The sequence below is a fragment of the Cajanus cajan genome, chromosome 9, assembly GCF_000230855.2.
Source record: "Cajanus cajan strain Asha chromosome 9, NIPB_CcT2T_4, whole genome shotgun sequence".
NCBI classification, from domain to species: Eukaryota; Viridiplantae; Streptophyta; class Magnoliopsida; order Fabales; family Fabaceae; genus Cajanus; species Cajanus cajan.
Window position 1 is genome coordinate 21,406,829 of NC_138525.1, and position 22,138 is coordinate 21,428,966.

Consider the following 22,138-nt stretch of genomic DNA (forward strand, 5'->3'; position numbering starts at 1 on the left):
CTTAGCCACTGCGAGATCAAAACGAATTAAAAGTTCAATATCGTATGATTCTAAAAATCAATTCAAATAGGTTTGTAATTCGCTTACACTTGGCGAGCTTGGCAAGTTTCTGAGACGTTTGGTGAATCCCGAAGCCGACCTTGGAAGCTCTTTTATTGAACTCTGATTGATTTGCGATCGCGGATCGCTGTTTCTTGAATCTGGATGAGCTACTGCTTTGTCCATTTGGTGCTGGTACTGTCTGCTTCAGCCTCTCCGCAATGCTCTGGAATTCGTGCGTTGGATCTCGAAATGATGACTGCGCGCGATTTGGTGTGCATTTTTCCGGAATGTTAGACGGTGATGCTAGATCCGTGAAGCCGGCGCCGGAAACTGGTGTTTTTTTTCCGGATTAACTTTTTCTGTGCAATTCGTGTGCCAGCAGCCACGCTCACCGCAATTGGGGCGGGCCTCATGCTTCTGGGGAACAATAGAGACCTGACCACTGTAGAGAAACTGGGAGTGCAATTACGGACTACAATGTTTGTCACTTTAGGGGTGTGTGGGGTGTGGGGTGCGGGGAAGGGGGTGTGGGGTGCCGGGAAGGGGGTGTAAATTTAAGAATTTTATTTTTTTTAAGGGTAATTTAGACATTTTATATATATTTTTTTAAAAAGGGGGTCTGTTTATACGAGAATGGAGGTGTGTTTATCATCTGCCTTATCCATATTGTCAAACTGGGCCAAAACACCCAACAAGCAATCATGGAATGGATTCGTTTCCACAAACCCCATTCCTTTCGAACTTGAACGTAGTAAAGTAAAAAAGGTGTGCAACCCATGTCCTTAGTAATGGTAATTACTCAAATAACACCACAAAAAATATTAAATGTAGTGATATATAAAAAATGTTACTATAGATACAATATATGTTACATAATATTTTAGTGTTAATTTTAAATAAAATTCAACATATATTATTTGTTATCATATCCTATATACATATACTTTTTAAAAATATATATATCAATATATATTGTATTTATTGAGTCTTTATAGAGTGTATATCATTATATGACAATATTTTTTGTAGTGTAAATGTAATTATGTATATCTATATTTTTTTTTATCTATGTTAATTGTTATTATTATTTTTAGATAAATTTATCTATACATATTTTTAGAAAAAAAATAAATTTTTATTTTGTAAATTAAAATCAACTTATACACTTAATTTTTAGGTTAAATTATATTTCGTCACACTTTAATACTTAATTTATAATTTTATTTTATTTTTTATTTTTAATTATACAATTTTAGTTCTTCAATTTAAAAAAAAATACAATTCTAGTCAAATGGTTAAATTTGTACATGTTAACGGTCTACATTAAAAAAAATGCTCATCCAAAAGATGAGAACTCGGTTGTATAAGTATTCCACATGTTCATGTCATAAATCAAAACTATAATTTATCTCTTTCTTTTTTTTAGTTTTACATTTAATTTTTTCAAAAATTAAAGTACATAAATTAATTTTAATTTATGAAAAATATATAATTTATTTTACCTTCTTATTTTTTTCTCTTACAATTGTTTATGGTATATTTATTTATATATTAATGATCTCTCCTAAAAAAATTATATATATTTTAATCCCTATTAAGATATTTTTCTTTTCTTCTTCCTTCTCTGTTTTCTTTCTTCTTTCTCCTTGTTATCACCTTTTATTTTACAACTTCTATTTTCTTTTAAATCCTCTTGCATTAACTATTTTCATTTATTCTACACCCTAGTCTTAGGATTATAGAGTTCAAATGCACTTCTTAGTTAAGACAAAATAACTTTATTATGGGTAACAACTTGTATTGATACTTTTTTTTTTATAGTAACAAGAACTTGAATAGTTTTCTAGATCACATAATGTTTTTACTATGCATTGACGCCAAAAAATGTCTATAGGATGATTTGTGAAGGAAAAAAAAATTAAATTTTTTCCAATTTAACATTTGTCAAACAAATTTTAACAATTTTATATCAACACTTTCGAATCTTGTTATAGTGGAGAACACATAAATAACAAAATTACATGTTAATCGATAATAATAAATAAAGAAAAAAAATTTGCTTATATAACAATGATACAAATACCCAAACATTTGATGAAAAAGATTAAAATGATTAAAACAATGCAACAAGTGCTTAATATATTATATACCGAAGTGTTTTATGTTGAAAGATTAAAATAATGCTTATACTAGAAATGTGTATGAACTTTACAACATTGAAGCTCCGATCTAAAGTCAATAAGAATTAATTGATGTAAAATGATATAAAAGAAAGAAAACTCACAAAATAAAAAGGATGAGGGAGATATTGACAAGCAAAAAGAACAAAAGAAAATAGAGAGGGTGAGGAGAAGAAGGACAAGGAAGAAGAAAGGGAATGTTCTAAAGTGTTAAAAAAATAATTTGTATAGGGAAAAGGAAGCTGGAAGATCTAATTCATAGCTAGTTGAGTTGTGGGCGGTCTATGAGGTGATTAAAATGGCTACAATGAAAATTTAATTATTGCTGTTAAGATTATCAAGTTGTTTATTTGTCAATAGTATTAAAGGCTTCTCTAATAGTAGTAAGGTTGACTCAACAGATATATTATTATGCAGTGTGTCCTTTTGAACTTAGTTCCTATTTATAAGAAAGAAAAAAAAAAAGAATAGTTTCGAAATGTAACAAAGAAAAGTAAAAGTTGTGCAAAGTATAAGGAGTAAAATGTATAAATAATAAAAGTATAAGGGTTAAAACGTAAAACATTAGATACGCTACGTCTAAGACGTGTTAATATCACATTAGCAACATATCAACATCACATTATATACTTTTAACGGCATTAACATTTTTTAACGCCAAAGACTAAAAAGAAATTGAAAGTGTTTGTGTAAAAATTCAAATGGATAGTTTCAAAATATGAAGATTAAAAATAAAAAAAAAGTTGCTACTATAAAGACCAAACATGTGATTGATGAGCTTTTTTTTTTTTTTTTTTCATTTAAGTTAGCATTATAAGAAATCATTTTTTTTTTTTAAGAAATCAATTTGAGTCATTAATAAATTTATTAAGAACTAATCATGTCTTAAAAGTAAAGAAATAAGGATAAAAATTTAACGTGAATAAGAAAGCAAAGAACCCTTACCCAATATATCTGTTACGAACTTTATTTTTATTTTTTATTTTTTCCTTTTATAAACTATAATTTTATGAATTTCACCTTTTAATTTTTATAATTAAATAATATTTTTTTAATCTTTATACATATATTTTTGTTTTATCTTAAAAAAAAAAGTTTATAAAAAGACAATAAAAATTTGATTTTTCTTTTTATGGATGAGAAATAAATCAAGAGACAGTGGGGATGAACAAGATTCTGAATGAACAAAAGTGTTGTCAAATGATGAAGCATTCTTTGGCAAGGGGTGATTGAATTGAATATTCCAAGTCTGCATCACTAACCTGGGAATGTGATATACTAATTATGGACCACATCTAAGTGCTAACCATTTCCAAAGCCATTTTCGAATCTGACTCTCATACCCCACAAGACCATAACCCAAACCTAGAGGAAGTCACCCTTCATTTTTCTAAAACTTTTGTACATGTGTATTATCAACAAGATAGGTAAGGATAGAAAAGTACTTGAGCTTGTAGATAACTTAGTTTTTCATTGATTAAATACTTTTAGTTATATATAAAAGCAAAGTTTTAAATTTAAAGTAAGTTCAATATTTATGTTTTAAAAACAAAATAGATATCAGAGAATTTATTTTCAGTATAAATATTATATTTAAGATCAGTATACTAAAATAAATTATATGAAAAGTTTTTAACTCAGAGAAGAGAAAATAAAGAGAGGAGGTAAAGAAGAGATCTGTATTTTGAGTGCCTCAGACTTCTTTAGATGTTCGGTATTTATAGAATGAAAGTAGTGACTTTAATTTGTAGCAATTTATTAAACACGAGTATTAAAATAATTAATTTAAAATAAAATATTGATAATTTAAAAGTAATTAAAATTACAACAATCATATTATTATATTTAATTAAAATTGGAATGAATTAAACTTTAAAGACTAGTGATTAATAAAATAATTTTTTAGAGATATTTTTAAATAAAATTTAGTACAAAAATAATCTCCCAATTAAATTAAATTTTGAAATATTACAAAATATTCAATATTTGTTGCTCAATTACAAGTCCGAGACAATGCACATAGTACATATGTTGACAGTTAGAGGTGTGCAAAAAAATCTAAATGGATTCATAATTTGATCAGATTCATATTAAAAAAATTTGATCTATTTAAAAAAAAAATATGAACTGATTCACTTTGTAAAATCGGATCAATTATCTTATCCATTTTTACAAAATGATTGATTTAGTTTTATTCAATTTTTTTTAAAATGATCCACACACACACATATATAAAGGATTATATCATATTGAACTAATTTAGTTTTGAAAAAATCAATCCATATTTTTCTAAAAATAAAATCAATCTACTTTATAAAAAACATATCAACTAACCGATATACTTTTATAAAATTTGATTCATGATCACCCATATTGACAACACATCCTATGCAACATAACAATTTGTACAACGATAAAATATGTCTCCACAAGCTATCCCATACATCTCATGTTGATGACATTATGCAAAATGAATATGAGGAATAATGTCGTCATTCATTTGCATTCACTCCAACACAATAACATCATGAAAATTTTTATGACCATTAATATTCATTTACACATAGTGTAGAAAATTTTGAGACATAATTTTAGTGCATACTTTTTGAATGCTAGGGATTGCCAAAACTTACATATAATATATGTTTTAACTCGATATTTCATTATATCAACACTAAGAGGTTGGTGTTGAAATTTTGTGACAAGCAAACCAAGTATGTTATTATATAAAATTGAAGTTCGAATTTTCGATCCACAAAGACTTAGAAAATATTTTATAATTTATAATATCCTAATTAAAACTTGTAATAGAAAGATTAAATGTTGAATATGAACATGTTTTTCATTTCAGTTATCTTACTCATTTACTCTTCTAAGATTACCTATAAATGATTTCTATCACTTAATATTGTTAAATTCTCTAAGATCATTCTAAATCAATTTTCTGTCTTTAGAAATTCTAAGGATTCTAATTTAATAAGCAATTCTTTAGTTTACCAAATCAAAGTCTATTCTTAACCTTTAAATCAGTTGGTGATTCAATTCAAAACAAATTTCAAAAACATTTTTCGATCAAAATTTAAATTAAAGATCAAAAAATGAATGATCAATTCACCACAAGCAATAAGAATAAAATCAAATCACTAACACTTGAATAATGGACGATCATATATATAAATCAAAAAGAATACATAAGAGTTTGATAGATTACATTCAATTCCAACAAAAGAAGATTAGCTATTCATGGTATTGAGAGCAATCTTCATATACAAAGAAAGTATAAAAAAGGAAATATAAACTCAAAATCCTTGCCCTCATATGACTCTTGAACTTTTCTTTCTTTAGCTCTACTTCTCACTTTGTTCTTTTTACCAAAATAAATTGAGGGGTGTATAGGATTGAGTTTTCAAAAGACAATTTTAACAAGAAAAAGTCTTGTGAATTTTAATAGATTTTAAATGACTTTGTAGGAATGTCATGACTTTGAGGATTTTTTTAAAGGACCTTTAAAACTTAGGTTTTAATCAAGACTTTGTAATTCATATTTTAATAAATTTTAATCGATTTTGATGAATTTATATTATAAGATTTTAAAGAATTTTATGAATTTGACAAGAAAACATGAATTTGCAATATTACAAGATTCAATAAAAAAAAATATAAATAATAAAGAAAAGTAAAATCAACATAATTCTTCTATCTTTTGATAAATATTTGATTATAATATCCTCTTAACTAATATTTATTCACATATTTGAAGTTATACTAACCCTCTATGTATTAACACATTTTATAATTTCTATTTCATGCACTTAAGTATGAATAATGTGTTTAAAATTATAATATTGATTAACCGATAGTATTGAAGATGATGATTTATTAATTTATTAGAATAACATCTTTTGGGAAAAAAAGTTATGTAGTGTTACTGTTACATATTAATATAAGTTCAACTTATTTCTTAAATAGAAATAGAGATTTAGACTTAAAAATTGTAAATCATGATTTAAAAATACAAAATATTTTCTCTATTACACTTTTTAAAGATGCATGACGTGAATTAAAAATTTCATTTTCATTTTGAAGTTTAGTAGCATGACCCACAAAATATTTTTAATATATATTTTAAAATTTTATATTTTATTAAATATAAACGGTTAAAATTTAATAATTAAAAAATTTAACAATAAATAATATTTAATAATATAAATTATTTTAAATATTTAATCATTAAAAATAAATATTAATAAATTATAAATCAACTAATAGATAAAAAAAATACATAAGAAAAAGAAGAGATAAATGAAAGATATGAATAAAAAGAGAAAGAAAAAATGAGATAGAGAAGAAAAAGAGAGAAAGAGAAAAAGAAGTAAGAAGGACAATAGAGAAAAAAAAAATCAAAAAATAAGAAGAAGAAGAAGGAATAAATGAATAAATAAATAAAAAATAAGATAGAGAAAAAAAAGAAAAGAGATGCAAAAATAATGAGAGAAAATGAGATTAAAAAAACATGAGAAGAAAAAAACAAAAAATAGAAGAAAAAAAATCATATAAAACCTTAAAAATTTTGATAAAATTGTTTGATGGATGAATTACATATAAACTATACTAAAAAGTCTCATAAAATTTAATATTCAAAATAATTTATTTAAATTTTTATATTTTTAAATATTAATAAAATATTTAATAAAATATTACTAGATTTTAATGAATTTAATTTTTTTGACTATCTTAATTAAATATAATAAGATGATCTTTAAAAAAAATCTTAACTAAATATAAAAAAAGAAATTATAATAATATTTTAAAAAATCCATTAAAATTTCAAATCAATACACTCTTCAAAGTGATAATTCCAAACATTATTTTTGTTTTGTAGCTATAAAAACAAAGAGAGAGGCTTCCTTGTTTCCTGTTTTACTTTTGAATTAAAAGGCAAAATTTATATATATATATAGAGAGAGAGAGAAAAATGAGTGATATTCCATTACCTGGTCCACATCATTTATCACTCATACCATCCTCTTCCAACTTCAATTCTCCATTAACAACAACAAAACTCTCACTTACCAATTATTTCACCTCTCATACTTCACACCGTGCATGGCGTCGCCCTGCGTCACGGACGCTGCCCGCGCGGCCGCCTGCAGGGACGGGGCGGCGGCGTCTCACCTCAAAACGATCTCAATCTTGGTCATCTTCGTGACGAGCGTGGCGGGGATGTCGTCGCCGGTGCTGCTGGCGGGAGTCTTCAGGGGAAAGGCGGTCTACGACAAGGCCTTGGTGGTCATAAAGTGTTTCGCGGCGGGCGTCATCCTCTCCACCTCGCTCGTCCACGTGCTCCCCGACGCGTACGCCGCACTCGCCGACTGCCACGTGGCGTCGCGCCATCCCTGGAGGGACTTCCCCTTCGCCGGTCTGGTCACGCTCGTGGGGGCGCTCCTCGCTCTCCTCGTGGACCTCGCCGCCAGCTCGCACGTGGAGCACGCGCAGTACGCGCCCGTGGTGGCGCAGGAGAAGGAGGCGGCGGTGGAGCTCGGCGGCGGCGGCGGCGGCGAGGGGGAGAGGGGTGACGAGGTGGTGAAACTTAAGCAGAGGCTGGTCTCGCAGGTGCTTGAGATTGGGATTATTTTTCACTCTGTCATCATTGGGGTGACTATGGGGATGTCTCAGAACGTTTGCACTATTCGCCCTCTCGTCACTGCTTTGGCTTTTCATCAGATTTTCGAAGGCATGGGTCTCGGTGGCTGCGTCGCTCAGGTACCTTTCTTCTATTTCTTTCTTCTACTTCTCACCTCAATATTTTCATCTATGCTCTCTCTTTACATAATTTCTATTACCATAAAACTTAATTACATATAATTCTCTTAACACCCAAGTTTAGGGTTTTTTTTTTTTTTTTTTTTTTTTTTTTTACTATTGGCTTTGTATGTGGTTTGTATTGTGACGAAGAAACTAGAAAGTGACGATCGCAAATTGGAAACGTATAGCTTGACCTTAAGAGCATGTGGCTGACCTTGTGACTGCCTGTTACTTTCGGGAAACATAATAACCGTTTAAATAATATATATTTTATTGCTTCTTCACCTTTCGCTCCTACTTAATAACAATGTTTCAAGTCTTTAGAAAGCCATTCTGAACAGAATTAAGTATTCATGTCTGATTCAGAGGGAATTGTTCATTTTTTTTATTAGTCGAATTGTTAATAAACTAACACCAAGTTACCTTCTACCTCTCAGGTGTGTGTGTTGGAGGGTTAAAGTCTAAAAACATGCTTTTGCTAAAACTAGTTTATTGAAGTGCCTCTTTTTTTTATTTATCAAAATATTCTGCATTAAAAAATGTGTGTTTTTTCCCAAAAAAATATCCTTTTTCTTAAAAATTTTATTTGGTTCAACGTGTCTCTTAAAAAGAGGAAAAATAAATCAAAATAAATTGGGGTAAACATTACCTTGGTAAATCAACATAATATATATATTTTTTTATCTATCTTTGATCCACTAGACCAAAAGCTAATCTCTCACAATACTATAACTGTCACACAAATCAAGTAGAGATCGAACTTAATAAATCTTACTCACAACTTATAAATACATAATACCTAACTACTTACTACCACCGCCAACCCATCGTTTTTAACATAAAAATTTAAAAATACTTGTATTCAACCTAAAACATAATGTAGTTCAATATCAAATCTCTGGAGAGTGATTAAATCTGAACCATTTTTCGTTTTAGTGCTCTAGATTACATTTCCTTTCTTCATACTAGCTAAGCTAGGTGTGATATCCTATTTCATATCTCCTACATAAAGAAAAGATACTAGCATTCGTGAAAGATTTTATTGTGGATACAATTGTTTTAATCTTTCTTTTTTTTAGCTAGAAGATTCTAATTCAATCCGTACCTTTGTATGATGATTATTACAGGCAGGATTTAGCATCGGAACAATTGCATACATGTGCTTCATGTTCGCAGTGACAACACCAATGGGAATAATTTTGGGAATGGCATTATTCTCACTTACAGGCTACGATGACAGTAGCCCAAATGCCTTAATCTTGGAAGGATTATTGGGTTCAATTTCATCAGGAATATTAATTTACATGGCTCTTGTTGACCTCATAGCAGTTGACTTCTTTCACAACAAGCTTATGAACTCCAGCCCACGGTTGAAGAAACTGTCTTTTGTTGCCTTAACCCTTGGTTCTGCTTCAATGTCTATTCTCGCCCTTTGGGCTTGAAACTTTTGTACCTTGCAGTTTTAAAATTTTAATATTCAATAATGTAAGATGTAAAGAACATAGACTAATTAATGTTCAATAATATAAGATGTAGTTATGTAAATAACAAATTTGTTAGGAAAAGGCCTCTGTTTCCTGTAGTTAAAAAGTAATTATAGGTCTTTCAGTTGACATCTAATAACCCAAGCGTTTTTAAGTTATATTCTTTTTCTAATAATATATAACATGTAATTATATATATAATTTGCTTTTTAATATCAAGATTTCATGCAGTCACACTGCAGAAAATCCACTTCTGATGTATCCTAGACGAAGCTTCTAATATAGATAGGAGAAAATAAATTAATAGGTCTAGCAAATAATGAATTTAAATTAATTAACACTCCTAGCAGGAGTGGCCTTCTTAAGATATAGTCATTTGCCTTATTTTATTTTATTTTAAATTTAAAATAATTTTTTAAATTAGCCAAATTAATTTATCTTAAAGTTGAAAAATAAAGAAAATTTTGCCACCGTAATAAATCATATTCAATTCTGTCTAAATTAGTTAATATCCAAAATGACATGTTCAAGAGTACAACAGATAATCTTAGTGTGTTTAGTTTTGTGAAATAGAATCATAAGAAGTGGATACATGACGTAAAATCAGAAGCTAATATATATAACCTCTCCTTTAATGTGAATTTTAGACGTGACATGCACTTATTAAAAAAATAATAGCTGAATAAATTAGGAGACAGGAAAGTTGGTGTAAAATAAAAAATGCAGAGTGAGTAGTGAGTAGGCACTCTGCTTTGGTTAGTACAATAAAAATTCATAAAGATAATAGTTAAGGAACATTAGTTAGAGCAAATGTAATTGAATGGTAGCCTAGTGGAGTAATGCGGGTGCCACTATTTGCCATTGCAATTTAAAGTATCACATTACTTTGTTATTAGTATTATTATTTTCACAATTTGCATCTTTGGAAGTTCTGTTCAAAGTATATACAGGGATTCCACCAAGTGTTCTTTTCAATTTTGGTGGAATTTGGGATCCTATGATTTTGATTCCTAGTGCTGCACTTCTTTATCTTTATAAAGTTAACTATTTTCGTTCTTTTTCTCAGAAAATAGTACACGTCTCTTTGTTCATCAACCCACTTTGGTTTAACAGGTCTCGTTCTACAATCAATAAAGATAGGAGTCTGAATCAGTAGTAGCTTATAAAAGACAATAAAAATACAGACTCAACTGTGTGTCTTAAATAGTTTTATTTATTTTTTAATAATTAATATGGTACTGTGTGTCTTCAACAGTTTACACAAAGATTCAGAAGGTGAATTCATGATTTTAATTATCTTCACATAAATATATAGAGCATCATCTCTTTTTCTATAAATTAAAATAATTATTTGAATGAAAGCTTTTTAAAAAAGTATTATTCTATAATCTCTTTTTTTTTTTTTTTTTACCATTGGCTTTGTATGTGATTTGTATTGTGACGAAGAAACTAGAAAGTGACGACCGCAAATTGGAAACGTATAGCTTGACCTTAAGAGCATGTGGCTGACCTTGTGACTGCGTGTTACTTTCGGGAAACATAATAACAAAAAGGATAAACCGTTTAAATAATATATATTTTATTGCTTCTTCACCTTTCACTCCTACTTAATAAGAGCACCTCCAACGGGAGGTGCTTATTGCGTTGCTTATGAATAAGGTAAGGAGCTTATAGCAAACTCTCATTTGAGTAGTCTTACGTGGCAAACCTGTTGCTTAAATTTTTTTCTCAGTTGCTTAAATTTTTTTCTCAGTTACTTGTAAAAAGGACGGTGCTTAGCACTGACAAATTTGAAGAAGAGAAGTTTGATTGGTTAAAACTGATCCAGGTGGAATATGGACAGAAACTTGGAAAATCAAAAAAACAAGGAAAAACATCCTTCACCTCTTCTCCTTCCGTGTGGCCGGTGCGTGGATCCGTCTGACCAGACCCCTCCGCCACGTGCTAGCAGCTCCACACAACCAGACCCGCCGTGCAGGTCGCGCGACAGAACCCCCTCCCCGCGTGCAGGTCGCGCGCGGCTCCGAGCGGAACCCCACCCCGTGCGCAGCTCCCGATTGGACCTCCTTCCCTCGTGCGAGCAGCTCCCACCAGACCCCCTCCCCCTGCGCGCGGCTGTCGACCGGAACCCCCTCCCCCGCGTGCGTGGCTCAGCAAATAGAGAGAAAGAGAGAGAGTTTGAGAGAAAGAGAGACGGGGAAGAAAAAAATGAGCCGAGAAAGAAAAATGAGGAAGAGTTGCAATTTTTTTATTATTGTAATTTTATTATTATAATTTTATTATTGTAATTTTTAATATTATTTTATTATTGTAATTTTTTAATTATGTAATTTGTTTTTGTTAATTATTTATATTTATATATTATTTATAATAATTAATTTTATAAAAATTTATCATAAAATGTAGTGTGAGGTGTCAAAAAGTGTAGTATGAGTTGTAAAAAAGTAAGAGTGCTTATAAGAAATTTCCATTAGAGCAAAAATTGTAAAAGTATAGTATGAGTTGCTTATGAGTGACATGGCATAGTAGGACCCATTTAAAATGATTGGGAGTTGCTTATAAGCAACTCCCATTGGAGATGCTCTAAAATGAGGGACGAGGTCAAATTCTACTCATTCTACCGATGAAATTCTGATGGTTGCACAGTTAATAGAGGAAATTAGTGACATTGGCTATGGCTATTGGCTAAAAAAAAATGTCCACAAAGTCTTGCGAGCTAGGGCTAGGTAGGGGTGGGAATGCGGACCGGTCTGGCCCGTTTAAGGCCCGATCTGCGAAGTTCACATTTTAACGGGTTGGATAAATCCGGTCCGTGAAATAAATGGACTTAAATCTTCAAGTCTGTATCCAGCCTGCGAATAGACAGATAAGTTCGCGGGGCTAATTAAATCTAAATTGTTTAAATGAATATTGACTCAGATTTTGAATTTTTTTCCTTTATTTAACCTATGAAAACATGAGAAAAAAAAATATAAAATGATATAAATATATTTATAATAATAACATTAAATATTGTAAATAATAAATCAAAGTCTTAAATAACAAAGTTTACACATTCTAAATTTCTAATAGAAATATTTAAGTCTCAATGCCTTTAAAATTTAAAGTCTAAGCATACCAACTATTAACCAAATATGAAAGTCTTACTATCTTAAAACTTTAAAAGTCTTAATATACAACTAAACAAATATAAAACATTTGTAAGTCCAAGTACATCAAAGTCTAAATACCTTAAAACATCAAAGTCTTAATTAATATCTTAAAAACAAACATAAAATATTTGTAAATCCAATTACATCTATCAAATATAATCAAACATCTCCAATAATAAAATTTGAGTCCACATTTAAACGGGTAATCCGCGGACTCGCGGATTAAATCCGTAAAATCCGCGGATTAAACGGGTCGGACCTAAAAAGTCCGTATAATTATGCAAATTAAAAAAAATGGGTCCGTTATCCGTGAAGTCCGCAGACTTACAGACCAGTCCGCGGACCCAAGTCCATATACCCACCCCTAAGACTAGCCCATGACCAAATTTTTTACAAAATATAATAAATTCAACTATTAAAAACTTATTTTAATTCATTCTATAAACAAACTTATTTTATGTGCTAATTAATCTATTTTATAGACAATTTTTTCATTTCTTATTTTTAATAAAAAATATTAAATAAAGATAAATTTATTTAATATTCATGTTATCAACTTTTACGTGATTGAGATTTTACGTCACTAGAAATATGAACTAAGTAGTGCTAATAAGACTCAGACAGTCCTCACTTTACAAGTTCCTTGTGTGGGGTTGAGACCCTAAATCGAAATTCTAAGACTAAATTTTTCTAAATCATACTAAAGGCCTGAGTTTTCATGTTGATGTTGGAAATGCAAATTTTTTTAAAAATCCATGAACGTGAGTTTTTGGTTAGGCATTAATATCCTTTCCAGAAACACATTATGGACTCCGGGAATTATTTCTCCTTGCTTTGACCCATTTAGCTATTCTTCTTTCCCGACTGTCTTGATTACCTGCCCATTTTACATAGTTCTCATAGTTGAAGCAGTGGCTTTTACTTCCATCCAGTCCAGGTGATCAGGCTTAATTTTTTTCATTGTTTTAGTGATCTTAAGAGAGAGTTCTGAAAAATGGGATGTGTGGCTGTGTGCAGCTAATAATAGTCGTTAGGCTCCCAACTATTGAGTGTATGTGTGGTGTGTGAGGGGAGGGGGTGTTCCTGTTTTGGTAAGTACAGCTGTACAGGGTTTGTACACACGAGTCTAGCCCACGGCTTTATACCAATTATAACTCAATCAGACGAGCCCATATACTACTATTTTCTAACAACTGGCACAAGCTGGAGCACAGATGTTATAACTTGTTATAGACATGTTTGACTTTATTACAAGGGAATGACTTCATAGATATATCAGCTAGTCACACTGCTTTATCTGCAGCACAGGTATAAATGAGTCCTTGATACAACTCTTAATGAATTAAGTGACAAACAATCTTTTTATGTTTTGCACTCTCATGGAACAATGGTTTGATGCAATGCGGGGGGCGGGGCACCTAGATTCTCACAAATTCTCAGGCAGTTGGTAGTCTTGAAGTCAGCCTCATTGGATAATAATTGTTTGTCAATTTCCACAACACCTGTTCACAAACAGTTTGAATCATTGCTCAGTACTGACTTTGCATTCAATTCAGACGCTGCATTTTGCTTCTTCAGGAAGAAAACGGGAAAAATAATTAAAACAAGGTGGCAATTTTGTAACTATAATGAAAACATATCAACTGAAAAGCAAACCAAATTCACACTAAAATTCTTCCCACGAGGAAAGTATTCTAAAGTTGATCACTTGTCCACCAGAGATCCAACCTAATTCACATAAGAAAACCTGTGTATTATGTTGCAAGACTTGTCCATGGTCACTATAAAGTATGCCATGTGCTGGTGCTTCTTTGAAATATTTATATTATGATTGTTATTTAATTGTTCTTGTAACGAACAATTCAGGTAAACTTGTACATGTTTGGTTTTTAGATACTGAATTTTGAAATGTAGTTCTGAGAGTTGCTTAAAATTGCAGAATCCTTGGGACGAGATCAAATTCTCAGGCAATGCACGTATTCATTTGGATTCCTTCTTGTCAATCTTCAATATATCTGGCCTTCCTGAAGAGTATTACCATAACAGTATGGACAATATGAATTTGCTTTCTGGAATCTGTTTTATTATCCTTCTGTCTATATTCAAATTGCCATTATTTAGGATATCAATATGAAATTTATGGCAGACTGTCTATCAAATCCCGGAGATATGTTTGTTGATGGAGCTGTTATAGCTGCAGCAAGAACATTGCCAACTTGGTCAGACAGGGATGTGCCACCTATCCCTAGTGTTGAAAGAAAGGCCGCAAAGGAGCTGCAAGATGAATGCCAAAAAATGCTTGCCGGATTCGCTACAACCTCTAAGCAAGACCAAAAGTTGCTAGGTAAATTTTAAGTTCGTATCCTTACACTAGATTAGAAAGTAGAAACACAGAACTACTGGTCATAATTTTTATTTTGCAATATTATTGCTTTGTTAGAATATACATCATCCTGAAAATGGTATAGCGCGTTCATTCTTTTGTTTTAACTAAGTCTGTAAACCTTTTATATCAGTAATACACATTTGTGGGCTAGTGTTACTGTATCACGGAAGGGTCCTCCCTACTAATATCTGGCCCTTAAAATGTTTTGGGAGATATTCTTGTTGACCTGGAGTCGGTGTGTTGTCACCAAAACAAGTTACATTCTGACTTGAGGCTCCAAGTCTATGGTAGTAAGAATCGCACGATACGCGATACGTATCGCACGATACGATACGATACGGAGCCTCCGCGATTCGAATCGCATGTGGAATCGTTTTTGATTACGAATCGTATGCGAATCGCTTGTATCGTGTTCGGAATCGGAAAATCGCGATTCATAGGAGAAATCGCACGATTCTGGACATTTGCGGGTCACCTCCGAAACCGGGTCGGGTCATGTATGATCCGGTTCTAAAAACCCTAAAAAAATGATTTTTTTTAAAAAAAAAAAACGAAATGAGACAGAAACTCCCGCTTAGACTCCCTGTACATGACCCACTTAGTGGGTTTCACTTTTTGTGGTCCATTTGCGTGATTCAACTTCTCTGCTTCGTTTGTTTGGGTTGCTTCGTTTGTTTGGGTTGCTGTTTGTGGTCCAAGGTAAGGGCTTCCTTCTTGTTGCTGCTTGGGTTGCTGTTCGTGGTCCAAGGTAAGGGATTCCTTCTTGTTGCTGTTTGGGTTGCTGTTTGTGGTCCATTCCTTCACTTGTTCTCTCTTTTTTTCTTTGTTATTCCCTCTACAACTTCCCTCTCTTGCTGTTGTCTAAGTTTCTATTTGTGTGGCAGAATTTGTGTGGCAGAATTTGTGTGGCAGTAGCACCACTTGTTGCTGAGTTTATGCTGCAACAACACTAATATTTTTTTTGGGTAGCTATATTGTTGAATTAGAGTAGCAAACAGTCCCTTGTATATGCATATATTTAGCAACAACAATGGTTTTTTTTGGAGGCTTTGTTATTGAACTGTGCAGTCATTTCTTTTGGCTTTGAGACTGTTTTTATTTGTATAATTGTATCTTTGTTTGTATTGAAGTTTATATGTTACTAATTACTATATATTTATGTATGACTTCATTTATATATGTCTTGTATGCATATATATACATTATGTTTTTATTGATCATGAATCTTACGATTCACGATACGATTCGATTCACGATTCAAAAAATAAGCCTTCCGATACATTATTTGTATCTCGATTCAACTACCATGACTCTACATGATTATAATTATGAGTTTACTTGGATAAGCTTCTTTAAAAGCACTTACAGGAGAGAAAAATAAGAAGAAAAACTAAAATAAGTCTCCCTGCAAGTTAAAACTAACTTGTACAAGTTAAAAAATAAGATTTTAGAGAAACTAGTAAGGGATAACTTCTACAAATTAGTTTGTGTATAAGTTAATTTTAACTTATTTAGAAGCTTATGTTATTTTTTCTTTCTATTTTTCTTTCCTAGAAGTTTTTCTGAAAAAGTTTACCTAAACAAACCCTATACCTGCCAAATAAGGTTTATCATCAACTCTACTTTTGTAGGAATGCATCTTGAATCAGTTTAAAGAAATCAAATGAGCAAAGGCTCAATCACTTGTGTAGTGAAGCTCTTCAAAGTTAAAAGTACTCTTAAGGTTTAGTCAGGTGATCCATCCTCAAGGATGGACTCAACCTTATAAAACTAAGATCAAAATTTACCAAAACTTCCAGGATTGTGACTATTTTGGCTCTTATTGACTTATAGATTTTATGATAAAAGCTAATGGTTAGCTTACACATCATGACCGCAGATTCCATGACAGATGCTACCAGGACACTTGAAGCTGCAATAAAGTATGTCAAATTTACATTATCTACCAGTTCAAAAGTTTTCTAAATTTTATTTTCAGGGACATTTTAAACCCTCTAATTACAATTTCACTGTGATTGCTACATGCACAGGTATAGATTGCATAGGAAATTGTTCATGGATAAAGTTATCCAAGCATTGGAGATTTATCAAGAGCAAATACTGTTCTGATCCAATCTACATACTGGAGATTAGTCACGAAAATTTTGTAACGCTGCTATTTACCTGTAATCATGTATCACCGAAAACAAATGCTCATTATCTATGAAATGCAGGTTCTTCATTTTATCATGCTTTACATTTTTTTTTTTTTGCCGATCCTTGATGAAGTTCTAAGCAAGTTAGAAAAGAAAGTAGTGTAAAAGCATAGGTATATACAAAGTTGTCAAAATCAAAAGTTTATGTAAATTCATTAAGGTTCTGTAAACTCAAAATTGTGAAGAGTTTACTTAATATAAGAAATATATTAAAATACCTATAAGTAATATAATAATTCAATATTTTAACTCCATATTAAAATAAAGTAGAAAATTACAATAATAGAGCAAGAAAGTTTAGTAGCAAATCATGTATAATTTCATACAAGATACAAGTCATGAAAACCTTTAAGAATTCAATAAATCTGTAAAATTGAGTATCTCAAACCCAAATTATGAGAATTGTGGAAACACGATGCCACAATGGGAATGACCTTGGAATCCAGCCAATGAGGATGTGACCTTGACGCTGACCAGAGAATAGGGGATGTCAACCATAGAATAGGGATCTCAACGAACAAGCTCCGACGAACAGAACTAGTGATATGCCAATGCACTAGAAGCACTATGTTTTAAGTGATTTGTGTACATACGTTCAATCACGGCAGACTCGCGATTTAGTCTGAGTTTGGATAAGTTCGCTCAAGTTTAATTGAAAATGAGTTAAGTAGGTTAGAGTGTACAAATTCTTAAACTTGAAAGTTTTTACGAGTTAAAACTTGATTTTGACAATCATAATTATATAATCTAAACCGAAAATCAAATCGATCAAAGGATTGAGTTGTCAATTAAGTTGTCTGATCATGAGTTAGACAATTCAATCGGAAAAAAAAAACATAAACTCATTTCCCTTCCATGAAAAGTATAAAGACCTAAATTTTATACAAAAGAAATGACAAAGTTTTCAAAGGCACATAACAAGAAGAAAAATTTAGAATCATGTGGAAGTATACATACCTACCCAATATGGTTTCATATTTCGAGACCCAACATCGAAACAAACCGATAAAAACAACTGCAAATAAAAGAATTAAGGTAAGCACTAAATTCATTCAAGGTAAGCTCTAACACCAAATGGAAACAAAGTTCAAAGATGCATAAGAACTCTAAAATTACATATTAGATCACTACATGTCAGAGCAATCTATAGGATGATCTCTATTGGTGGCCAAGTCGTCTTTTCTAACTCGAGAAATTAGCAGCGGCTTTAAAAAAGGTAATACCTAACACGTTAATGCATGTTTGGTTTGAATTATCTAATTTTATCCACGTCAAGTTGAAGCAGATCTTTATATTTAGTGTATTGTGAAAAAATGGAAAAACACGCGTAGTTAATGTGCAATCAAACACGCACTAAACATACTGCTTAGTCACGTCCAAAAATGTGGTGTAAAAGATGGTTTTAGATTATTTCAGATATAACTAGTAGTAATACAATATGGAAAATTAAGCGTTAGTATTTAGTAATAAAGAACGACAAGATTGTAGTTAATGCTTTATATGAAGAAAATATCAGGGATTCAAATACAACAATATCTATTCAGAATTTTAGATTGTAAGTTATCCAAATTATTTAACTATGAAGTCGCAATGATACATGATCTCAACTGAATTTCTCTCCTATGAAAAGAGAAGAAAAAAGGGAGTGGAAAGGAAGAAAAATAGAGAGAAATAGGGAGGAGGGTTGAAAAGAATTAATTAGAAAGAATCAATTTTTTACAATTCACTTTCTACTACCAATAATCCCCACAAGAACAAGTTCCATTTCTGAAATGATGGAACCTTCTAACATCTCTAAGAATGATTTCCCTGTCCACAATCTTTGATATGATTTTAGTGGCAACATGGCAGTCATTGCAAACCCTAAGGTTTTTGGCTACTCTGATGGTAGTTCCTGGAGGAGTATTTAAAAGGCCAAAAGCTATTGCCAGTCTCTCACTGTGCCCACAGAGCATAGTTTCTTTCTCTTCGTCATCAACATTGTGAAGGACACATGAAGTATCTGGCACATAGCCCTCCTTTCTCATTCTTAGGGACAGATTTTCAAGATACTCGTGGAGTTCTTTACTTTGTGGGTGTGAACCATCCCCTGCCAAAAATTTATGAACCTCATCACCATGCTCAATCCAACTACAACCAGGTTCTTTTCTTACTCCCATTTCCTTCATTTTCTTCCGCACTCCCATGGCCTGGTCCCAGAGTCCAGCTGAGGAGTATATGTTAGACATTAGAACATAATGGCTAGCTACATTTGGCTCCAAGTCAAACAAGTGGTTCGCTGCAATTTCACCAATTTCTACACTCTGGTGAATCCTACATGCACCAAGCAAGCTACTCCATGCATCTACCTTGTTCACATTGGGTGGCATAGTTTTGATCAGTTCATAGGCCTCTTTGACCTGACCAGATCGGCCAAGCAAGTCCACAAGACAAGCATAATGGTCAGATCTGGGTTCAATGTCATGGCTAGCTTTCATTGTATGGAACAAATGAAGGCCTTCATCCACCATCCCAGAGTGACTACAAGCAGCAAAAACAGCAATATAGGTCACTTCATTTGGCCTTATTACTTTCCTATTGCTGCCCTCTTCGGCTGTCATTCTTCTAAAAAGCTCCAAAGCTTCTTCCCCTTTCCCATGCATCCCATAAGCCATGATCAGAACATTCCAAGTAATAACATTTCTTACAGGCATTTGATCAAAGACAATCCTAGCCAACCTAAGGCAACCACATTTTGCATACATGTCAACCAATGCACTTCCCAAAGCAACATCTATTGCCAGCATTTGTTTAACAGCATAAGCATGAATCTCCTTTCCCTTACCTAACGCCGCCAAAGCAGCACAACCAGGAAGCACCGTCATCAGAGTCACTGAATTCGGCTTCAGGGGAATTCTCTCCTCATCCTCAAAACCAACAAATGTCTCACTTCCATCTTTTTCCTGACCACTCTGCATCTCATGCAGAAGATTAAGCGCATCATCATGGCACCCACAAACAACACAGCCAGTGATCATGGTGTTCCAAGACACAACATCTCTTCTATCCATCCTACCAAATATCATCTTCGAAATTTCAATCCTTCCCATCCTGGCATACATATCCATCAGCGCATTTTGCACATACTTATCCCTCCCAAACCCCCTCTTCACAGTGTAACCATGGATCCCTTCTTCATCCAAAAACGCCTCGCAACGGACACAGGCAGGCAAAACACTCGACAAAGTGGTGGCATTGGGAAAAAACTCCTCAGAAACCATCTCAACAAACAGCCTCAAGGCTTCATCATCAAACTCATTCCTTGCATAACCAGCAATCATAGCATTCCAAACTGCCACCGTTCTCTTCATCACCCTATCAAAAACCAACCTACCCTTCTCAGCCTGCTTGCAATTACAATACATGTCAATCAAAGCAGTCCCAACAAAAGAATTCTCAATCAAATCCTCATTCCTCAATGCATAGCAATGAATTTCCCTCCCAATCCTCAACCTCTCCAATTGTGAACAAGCAGGCAAAACACTAGCCAATGTAACCCCGTCAGGCCTAACCCCATCAACAATCATAAGATACATATACATCAATGCTTCCTCAAACCTATCATTCTGAGAAAGCGAACTAATAACGGTGTTCCAAGACACCATGTCCTTATCATCAAAAACCTCAAACAATGCCTTAGCATCGTTAATGTAACCCAACTTCGCATACATTGTCACCAACGCATTGTTGGTGTACGTTCTCCAATCCCCGTTCCTCAAAGTGAAAGCGTGCACTTGCTTCCCCAACCGCACGCCGCCACGCACGTGCGAGCACGCGTGCGCCACGCTGACAAGCGTGAACGACGTGGGGTCCGCGTTTTCCGACAACATTAACCGAAACAACTTCAGCGACAGTTCCCACTCCTCGAAACGACACAGCGTGGCGATCATGGAGTTCCACGACACGTCGTCTCGGTCGGAGATTCCGTCGAACACGCGGCGCGCGGCGGCGAGGTCGCCGCACTTGCCGTACATGTTGACGAGGGTGTTGGCGACGGCGACGGAGGGCGCGTGGCCGAACTTGAAGACGTGCGCGTGGACTTGCCTGCCGAGGCTGAGGTCGTGAACGGCGGCGGCGGACTTGAGGACGGCGGGGAAGGCGAAGTTGTCCGGGGGTGCGGCGGCGGCGAGCATGGCGGCGTAGGTGGAGATGGCGGCGCGGAAGGAGGAGGATTGGGTTTGGGAGCGGAGGAGGTCTATCCATTGCGACGGGGAACGGAGTTCGACGGCGGTGGAGGTGGCGGAGGGCGGAGGAGGGTTTTTGGGAGTGTGGGTTTGGAGGGAAGAGGGATAAGGGAGTGGCGGTTGGGTAAGGCTAAGATACGAATGCATTTTCAACAGACATTCTAAACTCACATTTTTCTCCAAACTTTAACTACACCTTATCTTTCTCTACGTTTTCTTACACCAAAATAATTCATCCAAGTATAGATCAATGTCTTTTGTATGCTAGCTATTATAAAGATTCTTAATGTGTACGTGAAAACTAGTTATTACTTTTTATAATAAATATTTCTATTTTATATTAATATCATGATTATAAAAAGAATAAGTTAAAATTAATAAAAATAATATAAATTCTTTTAACATATTTTTTCCTTATTTAAAAATTTATTAAAAGTTATAAAATTTTATAATCGTAATTTTTTATTTAAAAAATTTTCAACAAAATGTTATCTATAACTAGAATTTTTCATTAAAAATATTGACCTACATAAATTGAAATCTGTTAAATGAAAATTGGAGAACTAATAATTCATATAAGTATTTTGGGTCTAATGGAGATAAAATATAAATAAGTGATTACTATAGTTAGTAAGTGAATAGTAACTTATTTTTTAAATTTTTATTTATTT

The 22,138-nt window shown here is 32.9% G+C and overlaps 3 protein-coding genes across 6 annotated transcripts; 2 read left to right on the forward strand and 1 right to left on the reverse strand.

The window, feature by feature from the left end:
• The first annotated feature begins 7,192 nt into the window (after positions 1-7,192).
• On the forward strand, positions 7,193-9,579 carry LOC109816032 (zinc transporter 6, chloroplastic). Its single transcript, XM_083063910.1, has 2 exons — positions 7,193-7,985; positions 9,155-9,579. Exons 1-2 carry the CDS (start codon positions 7,329-7,331, stop codon positions 9,467-9,469), a joined length of 972 nt encoding a protein of 323 aa, XP_082920036.1. The 5' UTR covers positions 7,193-7,328; the 3' UTR covers positions 9,470-9,579.
• A 3,610-nt stretch (positions 9,580-13,189) lies between these two features.
• Positions 13,190-17,295, forward strand: LOC109794930 (protein PLASTID TRANSCRIPTIONALLY ACTIVE 14-like). 4 transcript variants are annotated; one of them, XR_014429763.1, is made up of 5 exons: positions 13,190-14,451; positions 14,603-14,708; positions 14,810-15,007; positions 16,929-16,971; positions 17,080-17,293. XR_014429763.1 is itself a non-coding variant. In XM_083063912.1 (5 exons), the coding sequence occupies exons 1-5, from the start codon at positions 14,420-14,422 to the stop codon at positions 17,156-17,158; spliced, it is 483 nt and encodes a 160-aa protein (XP_082920038.1). In that variant the 5' UTR covers positions 13,209-14,419; the 3' UTR covers positions 17,159-17,295. The 4 variants fall into 4 exon arrangements, 2 of the variants coding, with proteins under 2 accessions (XP_082920038.1, XP_082920039.1); XR_014429762.1 differs by having other exon boundaries at positions 13,191-14,529; positions 17,080-17,292; XM_083063912.1 differs by having other exon boundaries at positions 13,209-14,451; positions 14,785-15,007; positions 17,080-17,295.
• Positions 17,296-18,916: 1,621 nt separating this feature from the next.
• LOC109794948 (pentatricopeptide repeat-containing protein At3g57430, chloroplastic) lies at positions 18,917-21,701 on the reverse strand. Its single transcript, XM_020354363.2, has one exon. It carries the CDS (start codon positions 21,612-21,614, stop codon positions 18,978-18,980), a length of 2,637 nt encoding a protein of 878 aa, XP_020209952.2. The 5' UTR covers positions 21,615-21,701; the 3' UTR covers positions 18,917-18,977.
• Positions 21,702-22,138: the final 437 nt, after the last annotated feature.